General features: G+C 39.3%; 1 protein-coding gene across 1 annotated transcript in view; it reads right to left on the reverse strand.

The window, feature by feature from the left end:
- The window catches only part of LOC139713503 (disks large homolog 4-like), a 236,241-nt gene that overhangs the window by 31,776 nt on the left and 178,869 nt on the right, over positions 1 to 25,596 (reverse strand). Inside the window, exons 6-7 of the mRNA XM_071625229.1 lie at positions 11,443 to 11,496; positions 5,585 to 5,635 (exon numbers count right to left, since the gene is read on the reverse strand). Of these exons, the coding sequence (XP_071481330.1) occupies positions 5,585 to 5,635; positions 11,443 to 11,496 (105 nt within the window). The remainder of the gene's footprint in view (positions 1 to 5,584; positions 5,636 to 11,442; positions 11,497 to 25,596) is intronic.

The raw sequence follows: 25,596 nt of genomic DNA on the forward strand, positions 1-25,596 counted from the left end.
AATAATGATAATAATAATAATAATAATAACAATAATAATAATAATGATAATACACATAATTCATATAGCTCCAAATCTGCTCTGTAGTGTGCTCAAGGTGCATAAAAACAGAGCAAAATTAAGACAAAAACAGAAGAGTTTTTACATGTTTTTGAAGAAGTCACATGAATTACCTGAAGATTGCACCTCATGTGGGTTGCATGAAACTAAAGTAGAAATAAAGCACTGATGAACATCTAGTTATCTTCTTGTGTGAATGTTATTGGATGTATAAAGTGTCAGACATCCTGTGCACACAGCGTAGATTACAGTAATGTTCTGAGATGAGTAGGTTGACAATCAAATTATTGCCGTAGCATAATCATCACAATGATAGTGCTGCTGTGGATCTTTTCTTGTGTTTCATGCCAAATTTTTAATCATATTCAATAAATCATCAGACTTCCACAGTGCCCATTAACAATAAACCTTGACAACATTTTATTTCCCATATTTAGAGAAACATTAACAGTGCATTTGACAAACAGTATCACATGCCTAGTGGCCATCTAAATGAAAATATGGCAGTGAAAAAAAAAAAAAAAATATATATATACTGCAAATATACCCCCTTCTGTCCAGCCTAATGTCTTCACACATTTGTATGTGTGTAGTGAAAATTTGATTGTACTCAGATAATCATTTATGGTAATAAAAACTGCATAAACATGAAAGTAAAACCTGATCAATTGGGAGTACACATATGAGCTAAGTGTGAGTTGGTTATAAATGTGTCATTGGATGAATGAATAAAAGCCCATACAAATACGCAACTACACCTTATGGCACTGCCTGACAAACTGCACCATCTTCCATAATCCAACATGGAGATTGCTTTGCTAGCATCAATTAGCAGCAGCTTTGCAGCATTGCGGTTCACGGACCCGTAAAATAACCCCACCCACCGATCAAAAGAGAAAGAAAAACAGCATCTTTCTATCGCTTCAAAATACTCGCCTCAAAGGCATATTCGCGAATCGATGGAAGGGCCCCCTCCTCTCAATCGATGTCATCCTCTAAAAATCAACATCTTCTGACTGACCTCCAGCTCGCCATTTTTTTTTTTTTTTTTTAACGAGGGAATTGGACTTCGCCTTTCTCGTACTTCATAATGGGGTGTTGCTCCTACAGGGACCTTCGTCTCATTCATGCACTGGCATGATATTAACATTTTATGGATTTTGCTCGAGACACACCCATGCAATTATTTTGTACTCAGAACGACAGATAATACATTTTATGCCACTTCGCACAGGGAGCGGATACACGGTAATGTAATACTGCATGAGACCGCAAAGTATGACATCGTAATGATTGCAATGAACACATCGCATCAAAACCAGGGACGCCTTGTCTGTAACCCTTCTGTGCTTCTGAAAATATTCTTTAACAGTATTGTGGAAAGCTGGCCAAGTTTACATCTTTAATGAAAAGAGCGAAAATAACCAGAACTTGCCTGACCAGCGAAAACAAACACTATTTCATAAAATATGTTATCACAATACAGTATGTTTACAAAATAATTTTGGGTTTGAAGTATTATTCTTGACTGCAATCACCGGTGGATACATGATGACTTTTCTTGAATACTTTCTTCCCCTTTTTCCCAATATATCGATCAGCACTCCTGACAGTCCCTGCCTAGGTTCTGCTTAAAGTATGTACCCACATTATGTATACACTAATATTGGTCCCCCCCCCCTCCACCTACCAAGCTAAACATCACTGTCAATAGCAAGGGACATTGATCTAAATCATGGTCCTTTGATGAAAGAGAATTATTGTTTGATTGCCATAAAAACTCACCGTGGAGTTTTAAACTTTCTACCTGACACGCTCACTTAGCTACAAGAAGTGGGAAGCACATATTATTTGAGTCTCTCACCATTTAACCAATTGAGGACGGGTTGATTTTACTACAAACATGCATTTCCCATAGACACTTGCCCAAGTATATTAGTAGTAGTAGGGGTGAAAAATGCCATCACACTGTTCAACACCACCTCAAACAACAACCCATCAAAAATATGCTTGCCCTGCGCCAATTTGCTTGAAAAGAAAACACGCTGCTGAGAACCTGGCAGACAATGCTTTCAAAGAGAAACACTACACAAAAACAACACGACAATAACAACACACGCACACAGACACACACAGACACACACACACACACACACACACCAACAAATATGGTTGGTACGTGCTAGGAAACTTTCACACACAAGGCGACACTTGGGGCATCTTAAATTCAGTCCCAATCTCCGGACAAGATACTTTGCGTCTATACGCTGGGAGATTTGTTCGCTCTGGGGCACGGGCTGGAAAAAGCTAAAATAAAAAAATAAGATTGTGCATGTACAATTGCACCGCATGCGAGCGGGCAACCGCCGAGCCACGAGACGGATTCAAACCCTAAATTGTGACGAACCTGGGAAGTCTAAAGTAAAATGTTCAAGATCTCCCGCTTGCATTATCAACCCCCCCCCCCCCACTTTCACTCGTAGATCTTTCTCTCCTCTTCAAAAGAGGGACATCGTGATATAGCCATCGAGGTGAGGTGGGGGGAATAGAGAAGGAACATGACTTAATTGCACTTGTGGTGCTTCCAGAATTGATGTCGCATTTGCCAACATAGCCTTACATCCCCCAATAAAAAAGCCTCCCGGTAAACGAAAGGGGCAGAGTCGTGAACACTGGCAATTTTACAATGAGGGAGAGTGGAGAAATGGGGGACGGGGAGAAATATAATACATGGTTACAATCTGTGAAAGTGTTGAGAGAAATATAAAAAGAAGTATAAAGGTTGAAAGAGAGAGATGCAGAGTGGAAAACAAGATGAGAAGAAAAGAAGGCTGATGTGATATCAATGTGATGGAAAGGTAACCAGCGCAGTATACACCATATACGAGGTATTAAAAGAGTATGATACACTGTCTATGATACAGAGAGAGAAAATGGAGGATGAGAAATAGGAGGATAGAGAGAACGAGAGGATGTAGTAAAGAATGTATCATAGATGATGGAGGTGAAGGAAGAGAAGAGGAGAAGGAAAGAGGAAGGAAGAACAAAAAACAAACACAAATATGAAGATGAGATTAGGAGGAGGAGGAAGAGGAGGAGAAGGAGGAGGAGAAAGGATAATAGTAGGAAACAAAGAATAAAGCTAAGGTCAAGCAGAGAACATAATATGAAAGGGGAAGAACAAACACAAATAAGAAGATGAGATTAGGGAGATTAGGAAGAGGAGGATGAGGAGAAAAGAAGATAGATGAGAAAGAAAGGAGCAACAGAGAACACAATGTGAGAAGGGAAGAACAACAAACATATTATGAAGATGAGATGAGGAAGAGAAGGAAAAGAAAGGATGATAGTAGAAGATGACGAAGAAATGGCAAACAAGAACAAAATGAGAACAAACACAAATATTGAGATGAGATTAGGAAGAGGAGGAACAGGAGAAAAGAAGATACTAGGAGATGAGAAAGAAAGGAGCAACAGAGAACACAATGTGAAAAGGGAAGAACATACACAAATACACTGTATGAATTTGATGATGATGATGATGATGATGATGATGATGATGATGATGATGAGATAAGACACAGGGAGAGTAAGAGAAGAAGGAGGAGGGAGATGGTAGGGTATGAGAAAGAAAGGGAAAACAGAAAACACAGTTTGAAAGAAGACAAGAGGAACAAATAGAAGACAAGATGGAGGATGAAGAGGAAGGAGAAAGATAAACAAAAGGAGAAAAGAGATGAGAGGAGTGAAAAGGAAAGAAGGAAAAACACGTACAAGAATGCAACAGAATAGGGGAATATCAGGAAATAGCAAGGGGGAAAAAATTGTAAATGGGAAAAAATAAAACAGGCAAAACCCTTTCGAGTTGCAAGGACTTGTACTGAACAAATGCGACAAATAAAAATGGGACTGAGATATGGATAAATGGATGAAGCAGCTTTGGAGAGATATTGATCAAACTTGTACCTTGACTGACTAAAATATTGTATATATATGAATTTCAGCATTCTTCTTTTTGTTTTGTTTTTTTGTTATGCTTACAAGTCTCTTTCTTACTTCCTTTTTCGCCCTTCTGCAGCTATTACCGGGCTGTGGCGGCAGCTCGCCGCATTTATTCCCATCCTGGTTTTCGCGACACAGGTTGAAAAGATTAAGTTTCCGCATAAAACCATGAATATTGAGATTGCTTCTTGCCAGATTGTGTCGATGGATCCCTAGCTTGTGGACGGAGGAGTTGACAGCACAGATCTCCTTCTTTCTCTCTCTTTAATAAAAGATTTCTTTTCTTATACCCTAATGTTTTGAATACGAGTCCGGAGTCTGTTTTTTGTTTTCCCCTGCTCTGAATTCTGCATGACTGCTACTTTCAAATCGGGTTTTCTACTTCAAACTGACACATTTCTCTCTCATGGATGAAACAATTTCGATTTTGTTCTTTATACCCCACACTCTAATGCACATTCACACATAATCATTCATTCATTCATTCATTTTTTCCATCTTCATCAAAACTTGTAACTAGATTTTTTTTTCATATATGAGTACAGATATCAAATGATAATGATAATAATCACTCAGATTCCATTGTTTTTGCTCCTTTGAAAAGAGGATAGTTAAATTTTGGATCACAGTTCAGTTAACCCACCAACCCCAATATATCCAAATACTTGATGCATGTCATTCCTAGATCTGGCACGCAATGGGTTAGATGAGGCTTTTGGGCATTTAAATTATTAAATCCATACTGTAATCAATTTCACGTTTGTATGCATACTGGAAGATATAACAATTTTCAATGTCAGGAAGTGGACACAATCATTCATATTAATTGCCCAATAATTTATATCTATCATTGTACAATCAGTTTATATGTATTACTGCAAAATCATATAAGTAATGTTATATAATCCTTCATATGTATTATTGTACAATCATTTATATGTAATAATGAATAATCATCTATATGTATCATTGCACAATCATTTATATGTAATATTGAATAATCATCTCCTATATGTATTATTGTACAATCATTTATATGTATTATTTCACAAACCAAACATCATTGCGCAACCCTGTGAAGCTCATGCATGGAGTCGGGCTGAACAGAAAGGAATAATTCTTTGACTCAATCAATTAATCAAAAAGCACTTAGTCCTCCTCCTGAAAGAGCTCCTTACCAAGAATTGCAAGCATTTAGATAATAAAAGAGATCGCATTCCATCGATTTGATAACAATTCTACCCCGGGTTGGAGTACAATCAAACTTCCAATGCCCTCTACCCATTCCTAAATAAATTATAACAAGCGAGAAAGAGAGAGAGAGGAAAAAAAGACAGAAAGACCCTTTCATCCTCCACAAATGTCATTTTCTATCTGACGTGAGGATATCTTTGTATAAACAAATTCTCCTTTCAGAACATCTCTGCAGGGTTACGGGGAGAGATGGCTGGGGGTAAAAAGAGATTTAAAAAGAGAGAAAGGAATGAATATATATTTCTGAGATATATTTTTGACAACTTACCCTGACAAGTGTGATCTCCTCGTATTGCCACTGGGGCTCTTTGCTTTGTATCTGTAGAGCAGAAAAAACACAGAGAAAGACAAACATAATGAAAATAGATAGATTTGAGCCCATTTAGCACAAAACAGGGGGTATTAACACAATATATTTCTCTCCTTTGCCCCACAATCAGCATTCATTAAATAAAGGGCCTATGTATATCACTTGCCCAACAGTGAATTTTAGCTGCCCAAGGGAAACGTGTTAGTGGGTTTGGAGCTCACTATATTATGACAAAAGACTAGGCCTGAGCTCCCACATCTGAGTGTACAGTTCTAGGGGCGGGGCATTTTACGGGAGAATGCTCATTGCGACTCTACGGGAAACATCACAATTCATTATGCAACAAGCCATTATATCATGATATTACCGTATCCACACAACTCTGGACTGTTCCTCTGGAAAAGCAAATGAAGACACGCTTGTTAGCACAACAGCAGCATGGTGCAATGCGTACAAACAAAGCAGACAGACAGACAAACAACAAAAATAAAACATGAAATAAATCAAACACTCAATGGATGCCTCATTATGTATTAAAGTTGATATAGCACAGTACTCCATACACTGCAACATCATGGCATTTTCCACATCACATCAGATCCCTTTCTCACGTGGCGACTGAAAAAGGATATCTACCCCAGCAGTCTCTGGGATAACAGCAATTTTTCGACGGACTTCAGAGAGTGACAAAACCTATCCCTGTCAGGTAAAGGGGTGAAGCTTTCAGATGAAATGAGTAGAAACCTGAGCTACTCCTCTTTTTGATCCAGATTCAGTTTTGTAGACATGAGCTCACTGATTTGTTGCTACAAGGTTGACATTGAAAATAGCTAAAATATAACAATATCTGTCCACCCAGATCATTTTTGTCAGATCATGTGACGTCTGTCTAATGCATACAAAAATAATAAGGAAACAGAAAGTAAATCCCATGTACAATACACAAAAATTCCAGTTTAAACAGTCTACAAAATGGAGACAAAATAACAGCAGTCTTCATGGCAAGGAGACCTTTATATTGTATAGACAGGTTTGTTAATGTGTAAAACAAATTTTTAATAGTGGTGTTAATAGACAACCATTCTTCTATGTACATGTGGTCACTAAAGCAGGTTCGACTGAGCTACTGTAAAACGAGGAATGTTCGCGTGCATTTCAATTTCGCGAATTTGGCGAGAGCCAAGATTCGCAAAATTAAAATGCATGTGAAAGTTCTTGTCTACACTACACACATTAAATGTAAGAGACAACTCGCGACAATTGCATGCCGCGGAAAAGGCCGTCGGCTCCAATTAGCGAAAATTTCATGCCGTGAAAATATTGGGTTTTACAGTTACTGTACCTCTTTTGTAAAATGACAAGGCACTACTTCTCTTACAAATACTGCTATTTCTGTTTTGCATTTTTATCTTCTTTTTAATGGGCATTCTCTTTAAACCTTTTAGTATTCCTATTGTGCCATGTTAGAATGACATGCTGTTTTCATGATTTATTGGCTTTTCCAGGCAGGTTTGCCACTCTGACCTTGTACAATGCATATAATCTCTACTGGTAATTTTTTTGGCTTACGGAACTGAAAATTAGATTGAAGCAATCTGCGGTATGAAAAGCAATAGTTGGAGCAGAATACACAATTGGAGATCAATTATTCAGGGCTGCTGGGGGGGGGGGGGAATCGCATTAAAATGACAGAGACTCACACAACTTCGATTTTGCATATATGTAAACACAGACAATACAATTTATTTTAAGTCGGTGTTTTATCGATTAGTCTGACATTGATTGCTAGAGTTCCTTTCTTTTCTTTTTTTCATCAAAATAATAGTATCAGTTTCCCCACATGCATTTCTCACAGCGATACAAAACAGTTTCATTCTGTATAGCGCCCTCATCTTCAGTTCCTTTTTTTTTTCTCATAACTTTTTCTTTTCACTGTTATCTCACTGAATGTCGGACATGTCACATTCCAGGGTCATATACACTTCCCGGGAGTGTGGCGCAACGGCAGGTGCGGACAAACGGAACCGCAGGTTGATTGGCGATTTAATTTCCCCCCGAATTAGTGTTTGGTCTGTCAAGACCTCAGCGGTCCATCTCCAAACGGTTTCTCTCTTTTTTCCCTTTCTCCACCCTCGGTTTTTTTTTTCTGTGTTTGCTGACAGACACCTGGCACACTTATCGATGCTACCAACAAGTGCGATAAGCGTGATACGTAATGCTCGTTAGGGCTGCCGATAATTCTCGTGAAGCCCAGCAGCGTGTCAAAGTCGGTGCCGTGATGTTTGTCCCCGAGTGCAAGATTTGATTTTTGAGGTGAAACATTCAAAATGCTCATTAGGCTGCTGTTAATTCTCGAGGAGCCCGACTGCATGCCAAAGTTGATGCCGCGATATTCGTCCCCGTGTGCAAGGTTTGATTTTTTAGGCGAAACATACGTAACCACTTCAATGCCAATTTACAGAGTTCTCCCCACTATTAAACTGCCCAAGCGTGGTCATGAGAGCTGTATGCACAAAACTTTTCATTCATTTAGCATATAAAGAAAAACCTACACTGTGCCATCAGTAGAAATCATTAACGTGACTATACTGCGAAGAGAACATACACCTCCAGTACAGGTTGCTTCCGATGAACATAGCATGTCATTGCATATCCACAGTTAAAAAACAAACTGTGATAGACATCCGGAGAAAAGAGAGAAAAAAAAAATCATGCTTCTCTGGTCCCTAGCCCAGGCCAGTAGTGTGATATACAGTAGTCATTTTCATTATCAGCTTCTAAGTCACGACATGCAGACTTCTTTTCTCATTAACAACAGTCAATAACAATTTGCTTCTTACTTTTTGTGGTCACATGAAGAAAAGATGCTGAGATATTTTTATATCTTTGTACGATAAGAAGAACAGGGAATCCCTCCCCCTCCCCAACTTACCCCATCTTCAAATACTTACAAATTGCTACCTTGCTATTTGATACCTGGGCAATTTTGTTAGTTTGTTTGTTTATATTTTGTTTTGTTTTTGAAGATACTGGTGAAGACACCACAGATCCAGCTACTTCATGATATATGTTCGTGCTTCAAGCTGAAATGATTGCAGGAAACACTTGGCATTTCTGGCATCCTTGCGTTTCAAAGAATGCTAGACAATGAGCAGGATATTCTTCACGTGAATTTTCGTGGTTTTTTTTTTCGTTTAATTGCCTGCCTCTTTTGAGTTGAATCTTTCCCTTGTCATGCTGCTTTGTGGGCAGACCATCTTAAATCATCCTAAAGCTATCAAAGAGTATAGCTCCAGTGAGTGTGTTACCATGGCAACAAAAAGAATCATAACAGGTAGCCAGCACGGACAGCTATGAGTTGCAGAATGTTGAACTGCTACAAATGCCAACTTCCAAGCAATTGTGAAGGAATGATCTAATTTGAATCTAGGTATGGCCAGGGTTGTACACTGAGAGGGACAAGTACGGTGGATATTTATCAAATACTACACATGATATGCATCATTACATACATTTCCCATCAAAAGAATGCTCCGATGTACATGTACAGGAATGCAGAAATCATAGTACATGATATTATTTTCATGAGCGATGCTACACTTGTTGACACGAGATACACCCGGGCCCTGTTTCATAAAGCTGTTCGTAAAGTTATGCACAACTTTACGAATAACTTAAATATGGCAAGCCAAGTGGGTGTCCTAATCATTGTTAATTTTAACAGCTAAAGTTGAAATTTGCAGATGATAATGATTATTCTAACATGTTAACACAATCTTTCTAGGTGAAAGTGTATTTTTACCCCAATATAGATGAAATATTGACATACAGCCATACTTTGCTTAATAAAATGTAAGGGGAAAAAATTGCACACATTCTGGCAGTTCATATTCCAGTCGTTCGTATGATCGTGCATAACTTTACGAACAGCTTTATAAAACAGGGCCTCGGGACCCCACATATGAATGGGACCCCCTGGGCCCTTATCAATGGTTCACTTTATTGAAAATTGAATGCCCAATCTGCTGCAGTACAGTGTACGATGATGATCAATACTGCACAACACAAGGCAGCACCATATATCCTTTTAATGGACTCCCCTGATTACCAAACTATCAATTAGCATTTTCATTAAGATTTGTAGATGAAAGACTTCAAATTCATATCAAATGCATCCTGCTCACATGTATCAACGTCATGCCAATTTGTAGTATTGTTGAGTCATTTTCCAACTTTCTTTTTTTACAGTACTTGCATATTGTTAAAATTGTCTGCGGATGCAATGTAAAGAAATATTTTCTTGCAGCTTTTGCATTCACCACTTCCCCCCTGGAAATTAAAAGAGCGCCACAATACATGCAGCATTTCATGCGTGCCCCAATCAGCAAATTAGACACGAAACCACACGAACAGCATGCACCGCGGATGAAAACGCATCTCGAGGCACAAACCACATTAATCTACACAACATGCGATGAAGAAACATAAATGTATCTATATGCAGAAAGAGATAAGTGTGCTTGACGCACATTTATGCTACCTCGTCGGTGAAAATGACCACACTGAACATTTAAGCCGCCACAACTGAGGTCGACGTGAAAGATGACACACACGCCTTGTCGTGAGACAATCATGTCCAGTGATTCCAGCAACAAAGCGGAACTGAAACACGATCAAACGTCATCTACCCGCAGATAACGAGCAAACGAACAAACAAAAGACAACATACAGACTACTGACACAGAAGGTAATCACATTGGAAAGACATTTGTGTTTGTTGAGCACATCCACAAACTAGAGAAGCACTCTGAAAGCGCAGACCTCCGCCAAGCATGCAACCCATTTTCACCCGCACTGATCTTGTTCTTCCACAGAGATCAGTGATTTCCACCCATACGTACTGCATTGTGTGCTGAAAGCCGCCCGATTTCCCAATAGAGAAGCCTTTGTTACGTCATAAACCCTCAACTCCCTGGCAGAAACTAGAGCACGTACTTTAGTGCGCGCATGCAAACCTCAAATACTAGTACGCGCAGCCTGAACTCCCAAGTTCATTGACCCTACCCGCCAAAATATCAAAAATCCTTCAAAAATTCCCCAAAAATTCTCGGATCACTGCCAAAAGTTAATCGTTTGTTACTTGTGTCATTCTAAACCGTTCCTGCAAGTTTCATCTTAATCCGTTAACTACTTTTTGAGTTACTTTGCACATAGACAAACGAACGAACGAACGAACTAACTAACTAACTAACAAACAAACAAACCAACGGTAACGAAAACATAACCTCCCCCCTTGGCGGAGGTAATAAACACACAAATGAGAAGCACCAGGAACACTGGTGTTACAAAACAGAGTCGAGCATTAACAACTGGACAACACACACACATCAGGATATAAAAAGTCTCTTTTCTGACCATCTTGATGCTGCTACTAGACTCTCAAAGCCATGCTTGTTTTTCATGCGTCTACACATGCATGCACATATCGTGAAAACCAAAACTGAACAAAAGAAAGGGTAAAGCCATACTCACACAAATCTAAAAGCAAAAGCAAAATGTTACACAATGGTTAACAATAACAGCATGTCTACTGAAGGTCAATGGTCAAACTGACAAAGGTCAGAGGTGAGAGGTCAGACTTACAGCAAGTGACCCCTCTATTTCTATTCCAGTTAGAGAAAAGAAAGGATAAAGGCATACAACGCACACACACATTTTGCTACAAACTCAAAACGTTACGCAATGAATGGTTCACGACAACAACATGTCTACTGAAGGTCAACGGTCAAAGGTCGGAGGCCAGAGGTCAGACTTACTGCGGGTGAGCCATCTATTCTATCTGAGTTGGCGTGTGACAAGGCTGGTGAGGGCTGGAGGAGGGAAAACATACAGAGGAAGAAAAAAAATAGAACAGCACCAATGGTTACCATGGAAACAAGGGCATCCTTTCGTGTGAGACATGAGACAATTTGTTTTCAGTTGACACTATATCATTTATCATGATGATGATGATGGTGGTGGTGGTGGTGGTGAAAGAGATGTGAAGATAGCAACAAGGAATAATTTTCCTGGTACGGCATAGCAATTTGCTATGCATCTTGGTATGACTGCTATACAAAATGTCATTTGCAAGGCAATTTCATTACGTATACTTGTACACCAATTTGTTCAAAATGTGTGTCCTCGACTAAAATTGCTATTCAATTTCAAGAAGGAAATTATTCCGAGTGATAGTCATATTCATACTAAATATTACCATTGTCATTCTTTATTATGATCGTAATCTGAGCTGTGGTCTATTCATAGAACATCAATCAACTACTGGTATATGTAAAGCCAGAACACTACTGTTAATATTATCATCATTGGCAATGCAATTATTCTTAATTTCTATTACACAAGCAACTTAATATTTCATTGTGAAATTTCCACCATACTTTCCCCCACTGAATGCTTTTTAATTTTTCAGGCTTCCTTTCCTTGTTAGCACATGGTCCAATGAATTGCGAGAAGAGGAAGAACAAAAAAAAAAAAGTTGTTTTCCGCTGAAATCACAAACCGGCATCGCAACTTCAATGGCGATAGATGCAAACTGTTAATAAAATACGATCTCAGTAAAGCGGCTGTAATGCAATCATGTAGCGTTTACTTGAGAAGTGAAGATATATAGTAAAAGAAAGAGAAAAAAGGGGCAGAAAGAGAGAGAGGAAATGAGTGCTTTTTTCATTACGTCAAACTGGAGGAGTGAGACACCATGACAATTAAACCAATCTGGCGCTAATTGCTCCACAAATCATATATACCCCAGTGCATTGGAGGACACTATCCTCTCACACAACGGGCATCCCTACAGCACATTTGGGGTAGAAATCAACCCCTTTCCCCCAATCGATACGAACATCCCAACACTGGGCAGTGTTTTTCTTCCATTGAAGGACTTTGTATCTCTAGTGGATATTTGCAATCTTCTTTTTTCTCAATCACTGCTTCTTACCCTCATATCAACATCTCGACACAGGGTGATTTTCTTCTTTCATGGCAGTGAGAGCCATTGTATCTTCAATTGAGATTCTTGATTTTCATTTTTCTCAATCAGTGCTTCTTTAACCCATTGAGGACTGGTTGATTTTGCTACAACATGCATTTCCCATCTAGACACTTGCCCAAGTACACTCGGGACTCGTCCTCAACGGGCTAATAATGTCCTCATTTTATAAAAATGAAGTTGTCATCCACAGGGAAGAGTCTTCACAGAAAACATGGCAGAAAAAACAGCATGCCGTGGGGCTTTTTATACTTTTTCTCTTCACAAGGTTGCCAACAAAATACTTATCAGCACAAGAATGCACAATCTACATCTGGAAGAGATATTGCAAAGCACCAATAGTTTACAGTCTGAAAGTTGCGCAAACCACACCGTGACGTAGACCGCGAAATCACATTGACGCTTCTGAAAGGTAGCACAAAACTCTATACAGATGCACTTGTTAATTTTAGTTGCATAATTATCAAAAGCCCCTTTAGCGCTACATTTACAACTGATCCTAATATTGGTAAACATTGTAAACTTATCTTCATCAAACGTTTCTGTTTTAAATTTGCGATTCTTTCCACTTCTCACTGATTTAGCGCGGATCTAATTACTTTGATAAGTTCAGTTACAGTATACTATACATCTCAAATTTAGGTAAGATGTGCTGCAAAATTCAGGGTAGCCAAATCAATGACACTATGATGATAATGATTTCTGCAGTGAAATTTCTCCCAGGAACGGACGGGTTAAAGTTCTTACGCAGCACTGCGAATGCCATCCACACATGAAATATTTCGCGACTTCATGGAGTGTGTGTGACTAATGATGGGTGCTTCATTTATTTTCCATTTGGCCCACGTGGCGGATCATTTCCACTTCAGGAAATAATTGATGACATGAGGAGAGCTGATTATTCCAGCTAATCTGACAAAATCATCCCATCGCTTTCCCATATCTTGAAGTAATATGCATCCTCAAGTTATTATATGCAGAGATGACAAGAGCCAATGCGAGATATATTGAAATAAAATATCGATGTCGATTTCCATAATTCTCACATGACATGTTCAAAGTGTTTTACGTCCTCTTTGTTAAGTAAACACTGGGCAGAAATCTGAGTTATGTTTAGACATTAATGACTTGTTGCAGTTATATCACATCAGTGTACAGCCAGACAGACCACCACTCACATTATTTTTCAATTTCCATTTCACTTAAATTGCATACATATCATAAAACTGAGCCTCGTCTGCTCTGCCAATGTTGCTTAAAGCACCGTCGCGAGATCGCCTAGCGGAATCACCCTTTTTTACGTATCCTCCATGCGAGTTCGCGAGCGGCTTATCTATTCAAGCCAGTGGTGTGTGTGTGTGTCAATATTTCCACGGCTGTTGTATTGGTCACGGTAATATGACAAATGAACTGCCTTCTTTAGCTCGTATTTATATAGGAAGTCACTTCAGTGTTTGCTGCAAAAAAGCAATTTAAAGCAAAAGCAAAAACAAAACAAAACAAAACAAAACAAAACAAAGACCTCCACTACAAGAGAGATGTTCAGAAAAAGAAGTCAAATGACGCCATCCCAAGATGCTGTATGAAGGCTCGACACAAGTGTACACTGGTTGAAGGGGGGGGGATGGGGATGACAAATGGGTTTGCCATGTTGCTAGGGGTAATGGTACTTGTGTTGTCGGAGGGGGAGAGAATGAATGGAATGTGAATTGATTCTGTGGCTTTATTTTCAGAATACCTTTGCATCACAAAGTAATCTATCTTATTTCTTCTGCAAAAAGCCAAGCTTTCTCAGTGCACATAAAGTCTTGCCTTAAATAAGATACAAATAACATACATGCCAAAAATAGCTTTGCTGTAATCTGAACATAAACTCCCATGATGAAATGAAGAGGGATGGGATGAGAGATAGGATGGGCAGAAAAGAGGAGAAGAGGAAGAAGAGCAAGAGAGAATGGAGAAGGAAAAAAATATGGTAGAAGGAAAAGGGGAAATGAGAGAAATGAAAGAAAGAAGGAAGAAGAATTGAGAGATCAAGAGTTTGAGGAGGAAAGAAAAAAAGAAAGAATAATATTGTCTACACTGTCGGGCACCATTTCCGTACAACCGCTCAACAGGCGGACCCGCGGCGACAGAGGAAAAATAGTAAGATTTAGCCAAGGTAATCACACGACCCAAATAGATCCAATGATGCGTGTTTGTGTGTGTGTATGTGTGTGTGTGCATGCATACTGTATCTGTCTGTCTTTGTGTGTGTGTGTTTGTGTGTGTTCATTTCCTAACCAGGACATTTCCTCACAAGAGAATAGCCCCTATATGTGCCAAATCTCGCCAATAGTTCTCCCCCGCTTTATCGCCGCCCGTTGACCTCTTTCGCAAACTATTTGAGCACGGCAGGGGGGCGGGGGATGACCACATCAACACCAGAGCTTCAGGCGGCAATTTCCTTCTCGAGGATGTCAAACATTGATCAGCGGAGCCGACTATGCAAACCTGTGGAATCGACCGCAGTAATCCCTGTCAAAAAAACTGGGTATTGAATATGCATATTTATCCGACAAACAACGACGATGCTTACACAAATTTCACCACGGAACACCTGCCCATTCCTGCAAGCAGGCAAATTTTCAAATATTTGAAAAGCACCTACGAAAGAACGACCTTCACAATTCGAATCATTTTCTTCTCTTTTTTTTCCGAAGCTGCAGAATAGGGGCTTGAATACATCAAAACCTTGCATTACTATGACAGCATTATGCTCAACGGATAATCACGCATCATCACGTTGAATCTGCAACTCACTCCAGCTCATATTGCCTTACAATGAGGGTGACGGATACAATTTCAGTCACTTAGCAATGATTAGCACTTCTTCCTTGCAGAACTCCAGTCATTTTTTCCTCTTCACTTTGGGAAGGGCACAGCAGGAGTATGTTCATCATCTACTCATCTTTATATTGGTGTACTCATTCTGCTTCATAAATGCATGCATGTAATCTCCCCCTTTAAAGCTATGCATTCTCTTTGGCTTCTGATATCATTATCTGTTTTTTTGGTCATTGTTGATTGCTCATATCTCATAAAGGATGAGATCAGAGATGATATTATGATAATGACCAATACAGAGTACGGCAGCAGTCATGCATGTTGCAAATTTTACCCTTTCTTGTTTTGTTTTTTTGTTAAAGGTTCTCCTCATACTGGTGTTCAACATTTTCGTGTTGTATGTGAAAATCCATACATTACAATTTATTCGTAGTAATAGTTCCCTTTTCATCTTGAATTTAGACTCTCCCTTGAATGATATACATGTATCTATCTTTTGTACCTTACCTAGAATATTGACATCTTCTAATGCACTTACTCCCATTCCTCACAAGAAAACATGCTAGGTCTCACCTGATGATAACACGCAGCTTGGTATGCTCTTTCTCTACCAGCTGTTGCAAAAGCGGAAGAGTGTGCGATCCATTAATTGTAACGCAAATGCTGAGCACACAAAACTTGCCGAGCTTGAGCAAATACCACTAATGAAATCTTTGCAATTGCGTAATCAGCTCCGTTAAAATTGCTCTCCTTTTTTTTTTTTTTTTTTTTTGGGGGGGGGGGACACATTCCTAAGTAATTTCTTCAAATTCCAACACTGTCTTGTTAATTCTTCTCCTTCTCCTCCTCCTTTTCCTCCTCCTTCTTCTTCATTTTTCTGTAAAAAAAAAGGGGGGCATCTGTGGACCCCCAATCCCATTAATGATACAACGTGGCAGCTACAGACAATTGCAATACAGAGAACCTTTAAGCCGAGGTAAAATCAAAGCTGGATGGTGCCTCTGCTACGCTCAGATCTTCTGATTTTCTCAAATATCAAAGATCTCCTCGATGCTATTCATTTGCATTAGTCCCACTCATTACTCCACGATGGGAGGCGCATTTTCGAGTCGGCAGCTCCCCCCCCCCCCCCCCGACACTGACGACAAACTCAAAATACTGAACGGGAAGGGAGATAAAAGACAAACAAACAAACAAACATCCCAGGAGAATCTAAAAATACTTCTTTCAGTCAGCCACTGGTGCACAAAGAAATGCCACTAGCATATTTTCCCATGATAGCAGTAAATCCAGGTGGGTTGTTTGTTTAGGATGGGCCTGAGTGGAGTTGAAGATTTCCATCTAGTTGTAATACCCCGGCAAGTAAATTGCTATAATAGGAATCTGATTCTCAGCGAGAAATGTTAAGGAAAAGGGCTGAATTAAAGGGAAAGTTTAACTCACATACATGTATTTCACCACGTGAATCCAGTGTACCTCTAGAAATTCTTCATGATCAACCTGAAATTGTGACATTGTAGATGGGCAGGAAATACACCAAATTCCAACATCAGTTTCTGAACTTCCCCTCTCCCCCTCCCCCTCCAGAAAAAAAAAAAAAAAAAGACAAAGCCATTATCTATTCCTTCAGCTGAAGCCCAGCATGGCCACCATCTCACATTTTCCACCGCAAAATATCCAGTGACATAGCCGCATCCATTAGAGATGCTACTATGAAATCTCAAAATCAGCCACATTTCTTCTATCTTGTCGCCCATCTTTGCAGCTTTCTGTTGTTGTTGTTGTTTTTGTTTCCCCTGAGGGGAGTGGGGGGGGGGGGGTTAGGGGAGAAACTGTTGGGCAGAAATGGAGGTGAAAAGTTACTTTCCTGAAGAAGAAATAAAACACACCACACAAATGATAATTTCAATGATGACACAGTCAAAAGCTGTTTGACTCCCCAACCCATGAAAAGCTTGTAATGTTTGCGGCATTCGGCGTGCGAGCTTTGGGCGCGAGAGCGACGAAATCAGCCTAATTGAAAGCGAGAAAGAGAAGGGGCGCTAATTTGAGAGGGCATATTAGGTAATTGCTGCCGAAATGAACTGTTGGCCGACAGGCTCACCTCTAATCCTAATATCACTTTTCTTGCTCTCTCCCTCTTTCTCGTAATTACAGAATGGAGTATTGTCTTGCTCAGGCTTCCTTTTGTCTTCATGAAGAAAGGGCTGACTTCCTGGCCAGATACTCCCATTTTGTTTTGCATTTTTCTTCCATCCATTTCCAAACCAACTTTACAAATCACTCCTAAAAGCTTCTCGGACGCACTTCCATCAGAGGAGATGACAAATGCACGAAACTACGTCCAGAGCAGAAAGCTCACAAACGACAATGTCTTCACAACGGCTTTACCATAAAACATCTGGAGAGGGGTTTCTAGATATTATTAAAATGAAAATATTGCATTTTCAAAGTATGCATTTAAAGTGCCTACAACCCCCAAGAAATCCCAACATCTTATTGCAACATACAAAATCCTAAAGTTAATGTTTACAAGATAACAAGCACACATAGTGAATATGATGTAAGTACCTGAATGGAAATATGTTGATTTTACACAATTCAAATAAGAGAACAGTCTAGTACCTATAAAAGATAATACCAAATGACTACAAATGCTGGAAAATTACTCAACATTTGGACATTTAGACAGTAAAGCGTGGATCATACTTATAGTGAGATGGGTATATTTCTCTCGGCAAAACAATTTCTTTCTTAAATTCTCCCAGAAAGTCCATGAAAAATAAGTGTGTGTCTGTGAGTGTACAAATCTGTATGTATCAATATGCATGTGTGTATGCAAGTATACATGTCTGTATGTACATGCATATGACTATATGTGACATGAAGACAAAGATAGAACATAGACAAATACATACATACATGCATACACATAAATGTGTATACTGCGCATATCAATTATTCCCAGCGAAGATAGCATCAGCAAGAGCTGTGGGCAAGCAGAATCCATTAAAATTTCAGAGCATGTGTTCGTCTGTGGAAGTACAAAGTGTAATGTATGTATTGTCAAAATAAACCTAATGTACAAGATTCCTTGTGACAATACAGTTGTACAAAGACATATGTATAACATCTCTAGTGGAAAGATGACCACGTCAGAGCTCAAGGGTCAGAGGTTACAGTGAACACCAGTTTATACAGCTGACCTCCAAACCCCCCCCCCCTCCCCACACACACACACACACACACACACACACACAGAAATCCAGACTTGGTGCTATCCTCAGTAGATATGAAATTGCTGGCCTTGATATACAAAGTGTGCTGCCATTAACCCGTTGACCCTTAGTTTCCCCATATCCCAAAAGGTTTGGTTATGATTTTAAGTCTGCACCAAAACTCAATGGCTTTAGATGGGATATAAAGTGTATGCACAGAACAGAGAACTTTGATGCACAGATTTTTTTTTTTTTTTTTTTTGGGGGGGGGGAAGCTGGTATAAAGGGGTGTCTTTCTAGCACCCATTTTGTGTGACTTTATTGTTTGTCCATGGAGGGAGGGGAGGATGAAAATGATGACCTGCTATTTATGGAGTGATAATTTTTCATGGGTGTAGTTTGTTTTAAAGGGATCGTGTAGATTTGGTTGAGACCTAATTTCAGGTTTCTAACATTTTTTTTTTGGCGAGATAATGAGAAACCGCTTATGAAATATGAAAGAGCATGTAATTCCATGAGGAATTCAACGTTTATTTGATGAAAATTGGTTTTGAAATGGCTGAGATATCCAAAAAAAAAGCAATTCTAATAAAGTGTGGGACCCACACTTTATTACGATTGCTTTGTTTTACTTTATTTTTGGATGTTTCAGTCATTCCAAACCCGATTTTCATCAAATAAACTTTGAATTCCTCTTGAAATGGTATGCTCTGTACTATTTTATAAGTGTTTTCTTGGTATCTCACAAAAAGTTAAAAGCCCAATTCTCATCTCCACCAATACTGTACTATCCCTTTAATTAAGGCAAGAGACTTATGCCATGTGTTTCTCCCATTTGATCATATGGCGTTGCAAGTTCATTGGTATTAAAAGTGCGAGAGTAACATTCTTCTTAAAAGTTCATGTGTCTTTTTTGCAAACCCGAAAATTAGATTCCTTTCATCAGCTGGTATATTGTACAGGTAGGTAATGCAGACATTTCATCATAGTAATAAAACTGAAAACATTTCTTTATGATGGAGGGGACAACAATACAACAGATTTCCATTGAATTTACTCCAATCCCCCTACCCCCCCCCCCAAAAAAAAAAAAAAAAAATCCAACCTTTATTCTCGGTACAAAAGGGGAGCACATTTTCAAGGGACATGGAGTTAGTTTTGTTTTGTTTTTTTCACTTTTGTTTTCTACAAACTCTGTGATGCATTTCAATGAGATTTCATTACCGATGTTGGGAGACATTATTCTTCAACCAAGCAAAATTTTGTGACATTTGCAAAAGGGATAACAACCTTTAAGCAAGTAACATTATCGTCAAGGCAGCCCTTACACACAGTGCCACCCATGCACATTTTTGCTATGTTTTTTGTTTTTTTGTTCTTGTTTTTAGGTCATGTACTGTGTGTAGCACAAGTGTGCTGTAAAAAATGCATGCAGATGAATATTAGATGCTATCCTTGGTGTCAGACCAATCTCTGATTTCGACCTGGTACATTAATTAAAACATGATTAAATCCCGGGAGACCACCCCTGGAGAGTCAGATCATCTTGGGTTTGATTGGCTCCTAGTTGATTGGAGTTTTCAATGGTGTGGAAGAGAAACAAAAATACAAATAAATCCAACTGCATCTTGGATCAAGACTAGGTGAGATGAATGCATAATTATCTGTTTGTTTGTCTGTACGTAAGAGCATCTGTGGTGAGTGCCAAATCACTGTCGGTGTGTTGAACTTCAATGCTTAAAATGATAAGTATCAAAAACATAGTGAGGGCTCACATGCCTGAAATAATCTGCCTTTTTTTTTTCTGAGAAACATGCACACATACACATTCACAAGCAGTCTGGCTTTTTTCGAATCGATGCCAAGCGTAAGCAAATTACCACCAGTGGGATTCTTCAAAATGCAATCTGCTGCCCACACACCAGAACTACATCTTCTGGGCGAGAAAGATAGACCAGCCATCAACGGCTTTATAGTTGATGTGAGTGTCGTTAAGACTTACTCCTCCTCCCCCCCCCCCCCAAAAAAAAAAAAAAAAACATTTCTGCCCCCCCGGGTTCGAAATTGGCGATGGTCCGCTGGCCATTGGCCACCCAAAATCATGTCGGACTAGCTAAAAATCATAAAATTCTGAAGTAACTAGTCCATCTGGCTAGCCGAAATATTGCTTCAGTGTCAAAATTGATTCTAAGTAGTCCGCCTGGCTAGTTAAAAAAAAAGTTAAGTGCGACCCCTGCCCCCCCCCCCCCAAGCTTTTTGCACAATGAGTGTAGGGCTTAGTGTATCTTCTTGACATTCTCCATCACTGGATGTGGGTTGCCATGGAAATGGGATGACTGGCTTTGTTGAGAATTTGAGCACTGGTAGCAGTTCTCAGGATTAAGCAATACATCGCAAACTTAAGCTTTGAACATGGCAACAAATTGCTTAGAGAAAAAAAAAATGAATGTGATCAATGAATGGATGAATTTTAGACTATAGAGCGTGATCTCCCGTCCTGTCATTGAAATATTTCTTGAAATAGTTGAGGATCATTTCATTTTCTATTTCTAATAAACCTACAGAACATTGAATAAGAACTCGACATCATGCTGTTCTGGGTGTAAGTTGCAGTCCACCGAGAGCTCAATACAATCTACTCCCTATTGATCTCAGGACACCATGATGAAAGACATTTAACATATTCTCATTTTCTCGCATAATACAAGAGCACTTGACTTGCCTCTTTTCATAAGGCAGGGGGAATAATATTACCCTTAACAAACATTAGTAACAAGTAAATGGAATCATTACTTTTTTTTCAAAAAGTGATATATTGTGGAATTCTCTCCATATTTTCCTTATTCTATCATTCTGTGCATGTGATATCAAAAACTGGAGTAGTCTTCTCATTCAGCAGTGATTGCCCAGAAATTGGGGGGGGGGGAATCCCTGCTTTTGAACGAAATGTCTGATTTTCTTCAAAGTTTCACAACTGATGTGTTCTACTAATACTGCTGCATTCACTCAATCCATGTGTATATTAAGGCAAACTTGTCCTTTAAAAACAGGCATTCTGAAAGCCCACAAAGCTGTCAAATCCGTTTATTACAGTAGTTCATTCCTTATTCTAAAGCACAGATTCCTGGCATGGATGCATTGTCACCAAACCTGTCCTTTTGGAATTTCAGTTTTCCACACTGCACAACAAACACCTTCCCAAATTAAAAACAAACACAACTTTATTACACCAAAATATTTTCTCCTTTGAACAGAGCGTGAAAGGGATGAACTACACAGTGTCCTTTCAAACGACGCCTCTGTAAACTTGTTAGATAAAGAGCTGATCATGTGACAATACTACTTATGGGATGACACTGAAACTGCGGCGGGTTCACGCGGCTTACGGCCCTTTGCGGAGGAATACCATAGTCCGACCGACTCACAGATACAATTTCTAATCTACACCCCTCCAGCAATCATCTTGACTGGCTTTCTGCAAAACAACGATCGACGATATCGGTGAAATGAAACAGTGTCGAGGGCTGAAAATACGGCAAGAGAAAGAAAATGAGAGAGAGAGAGAGAGTGACAAAAGAAAGGGGGAGGGGAGAATAAGGCCCTTGTGGGGAACACACACACGCACACACACACACACACACACACACACACATGCATACACACACACACAAACATACACAGACACAGACAAACAAACAAACGTTTATGGGGGTGGAAACTTTTAAAACTAATAAGGTTCATGTTTTTTATGTCTATGCGAGACTGCTTTACACTTGGTGTGACAAAGTTACAAAAATAAATAGAATTGGGATATGTTCTCTGATAATTCATACTTAAAATTCAACATATGCAAATCATCTGCAGCTTCATCTTCAACTAAGAGTTTCTGAAACCTAATCTGATGGAGAATAATTATTCCTCCCACTCAAAAAATAAAAAACCTGAACAACAACCACTGAGACCAGAAATTGTATTTTCTGCCTATTATGGAAATCTAGAAGTCACTATATAATCACTGCTAACTGAGTAGTTAATACATCAGTGACGAAAGTTCTTCTTTGTTATTACTTCATCTACGATGCTTTTACCACCTTATGCAACATACCTAACAAACTACATTTTTTCTGCCAGTTTTGATTAAAAACAGCTCCTTTTGTGGGCAAACCCAATGGATAAAATAGGAATGACATAATTTGATGGTAGTCATCACTAAAATAGGGTAAATTTCTAATATCCTTGTAACGCAGGCCTTTGTGGCTCTGAATGGGACAATTACCCTGCTTTTAAAGAAAACATGAATAATAACAATAAATAATATCAATAAGCTTGAGTCTCCTTCCTCAAAAGTAATGAAATCAATACTTTTGATATAAAATTTTCCAATTAAGGTCTTCATATTTTGCTCTTTCCTTTCTTATATACCTGATTTGTAAATTGAGAGAAGAGCTATAAGATAGGGGCATAGCCGATGATCCCGTACAATCAGGAACAGTTTCTCTTTGGATATGGCGAGGAAAGGGCTTAACGCTTGAAACTGCGGCTTCTATGGTGCTTGCATCTACACACCACGAGTAATTCTTGTTCATTTTTCATTCCTGCTCTTTATGCTCTCTTATCACCTTCTTAAAAAGAATGTAACCTTTTGGGTATTTTACACAAACTAATTTCATGAAATTTGAGAAATAGGTAGCTGCTTTCCTAAATAATGCTTCAGCCAGAAGTGGATGACTTGACTTCGTGACTTGACCTTTGAACTTCTGTGCACTGTGGGAAACCTTGACGGGAGGGGTCCACAGAATGTGGGTTACCACACTCTTCATGCCAATCTGCATGCCAGTCTGAATGTAGGCACAAATTTGTGTACCAATGAGAATTCATGTTTGTTTTTTATTATATTTAATTTCATTTCATTTCACAGGGGCTCTTCAAACAGTGAATAAAAAAAAAAAGAATCAGTGCATTGACCTTAACCTTGCAAACAATGAAGCAAATGAAATGAAATGGAATTAATTCATCTACCCTTATTCACTGATTAGTGTGGGATTTATGTGCCGAGAGAGGCTCATCCTCTGTATATTGCAATTAGGTGGGCAGATATTACCAAAACAAAAACAAAACCAAAATAGGAAAGCAATGCTCAACCTGCGATGTAAATTACATGTAGAAGACAGGTTTGTTTTTTTGTTTTGTTTTTTCATTTGGTGCTATAGTATACCTTGTGTAGTACTTTCATGTGGGCAAAATTCAGGTCTAAAATACATTCAAGACTGTGTTATGATATCAAGCATGGTGAATAATCTCTGCTCATGACAGCTGCAGTAGCCAGTTTAAAAAAGAGAGAGAGAGAAAGAAAATAAGATACTTCAAAGTGACATCTCCATCTATCCATCCATCCACCCTTCCACAAAAGTAAAATTAACGGGAAAATGAGCTACATCGACAGACCAACAAATGTTTCTGACATATATGTTCATGCATACACTACACAAAATAGTACGGTACCATTTGCTAGTAATCGGGAAGAAAATATACTGGACTGATCACTCCAGTATATGTAAAATGAACTGGGTAAGTATTGAGCCTTTCATCTGATTCCCATCCTATCCCCCCCCCCCCCCCCCCCTCCCTCGTGTCTTCTCTCTTGTCAGTAACAAGGTCATCTGGACATGGTGGCAAGCTGTGTGAGACAGAATAGAAAGCACTGGATTTCTTTTCCACGTCTAAAGAACTTGTCACCAACAGATATGCTTGTACCTTTCCAACATCTTTCAAATGTCCCTGAAGTTAAGCAAGTTATAGAGATCACGCTTAGCCAGGTCTTATTCTCTTCCCTTCCGCCCCTTGCCCTCCCCTACCCCTACCAACACCCCCCTCCCCCCATTCTGAAATCCAATGACATCTCCATTGAAGACGGTTCTGGGGAGTTTGATCAATAATTTCTATTCTACGACAGACAATAGCCGTAAAATGGCTGTCGACATCCCAACGATTTCGGCGGATCGCAATACCGTGGCGCTGCGTTCTTGCCATTTGCCGCCGTGATGTCTTGACAATATATTTCCTGCAAGCTTGTGCCTGTATGAAGTAAATACCTTCAATAATATTTTTTTTTTCCTCTCGGTGTGACCTTTTCCTAACTGTGTCTGTCTCGTCTTTCAAAATGGCCCTCCCTTTTTTTCCCCCGCTTTATCTACTGCTGATATAGACACACTAATGAAAGACTTGAGATGGCAGAGATAACTGCACAGCAGATCTATTACTGCCATTATAAAGGTACCTTGATTATCTCTTATCTTCAGAGAGTAGCAGCAATAAATGTAGGATAGTTAACAAGAAATAAAGTAGTTAAAGAAAAAACAGCAACAACAAAACAAGCCTACTTTCAGACAAAAAAAAAATCACCCTTGCTAGTTGTAGATGTGAACAAAGCCATCTGAAATTTAGAGCAACTTTCAAAGGAGGAGCCAAACAAAACTGTGATGTAAAAAGGACAAATTTTGGGGCCCTTCCTTCCTTTGGTGAATTTGTGGGTTAGAAAACTGGTATTGGCAGCCCGTGAGCTGCAGACAAACATTGATCCATTTCTTTATTTTCGCAAAAACGCTAGTGCCGAGGTTAAACTCGCCACATTTGACGTGGAAGCCGGTCGAGAGAGAAAATATGCAAAAACAGTTCTGTGGCAGAGTTACCAACATAAATCAGCCTTCGGCGTTGGTAGACACCTGCTGCAAAATTTTCCGCTACACATTATGACGCGCACCAATAAATACTCTAAACCGCACGACAAGAGGCGACTGAGTAAGGGGGGGGGGGGGGGGGGTAACGGTAGATGCCTGTGCCGTTATTTGTACTTCTACTGTGGGGGCCCTAAACACAATGGC

The sequence above is a fragment of the Diadema antillarum genome, unplaced genomic scaffold, assembly GCF_040938485.1.
Source record: "Diadema antillarum isolate AM-2024a unplaced genomic scaffold, OU_Dant_1.0 seq00001990_RagTag, whole genome shotgun sequence".
In the NCBI taxonomy this organism is placed as follows: domain Eukaryota; kingdom Metazoa; phylum Echinodermata; class Echinoidea; order Diadematoida; family Diadematidae; genus Diadema; species Diadema antillarum.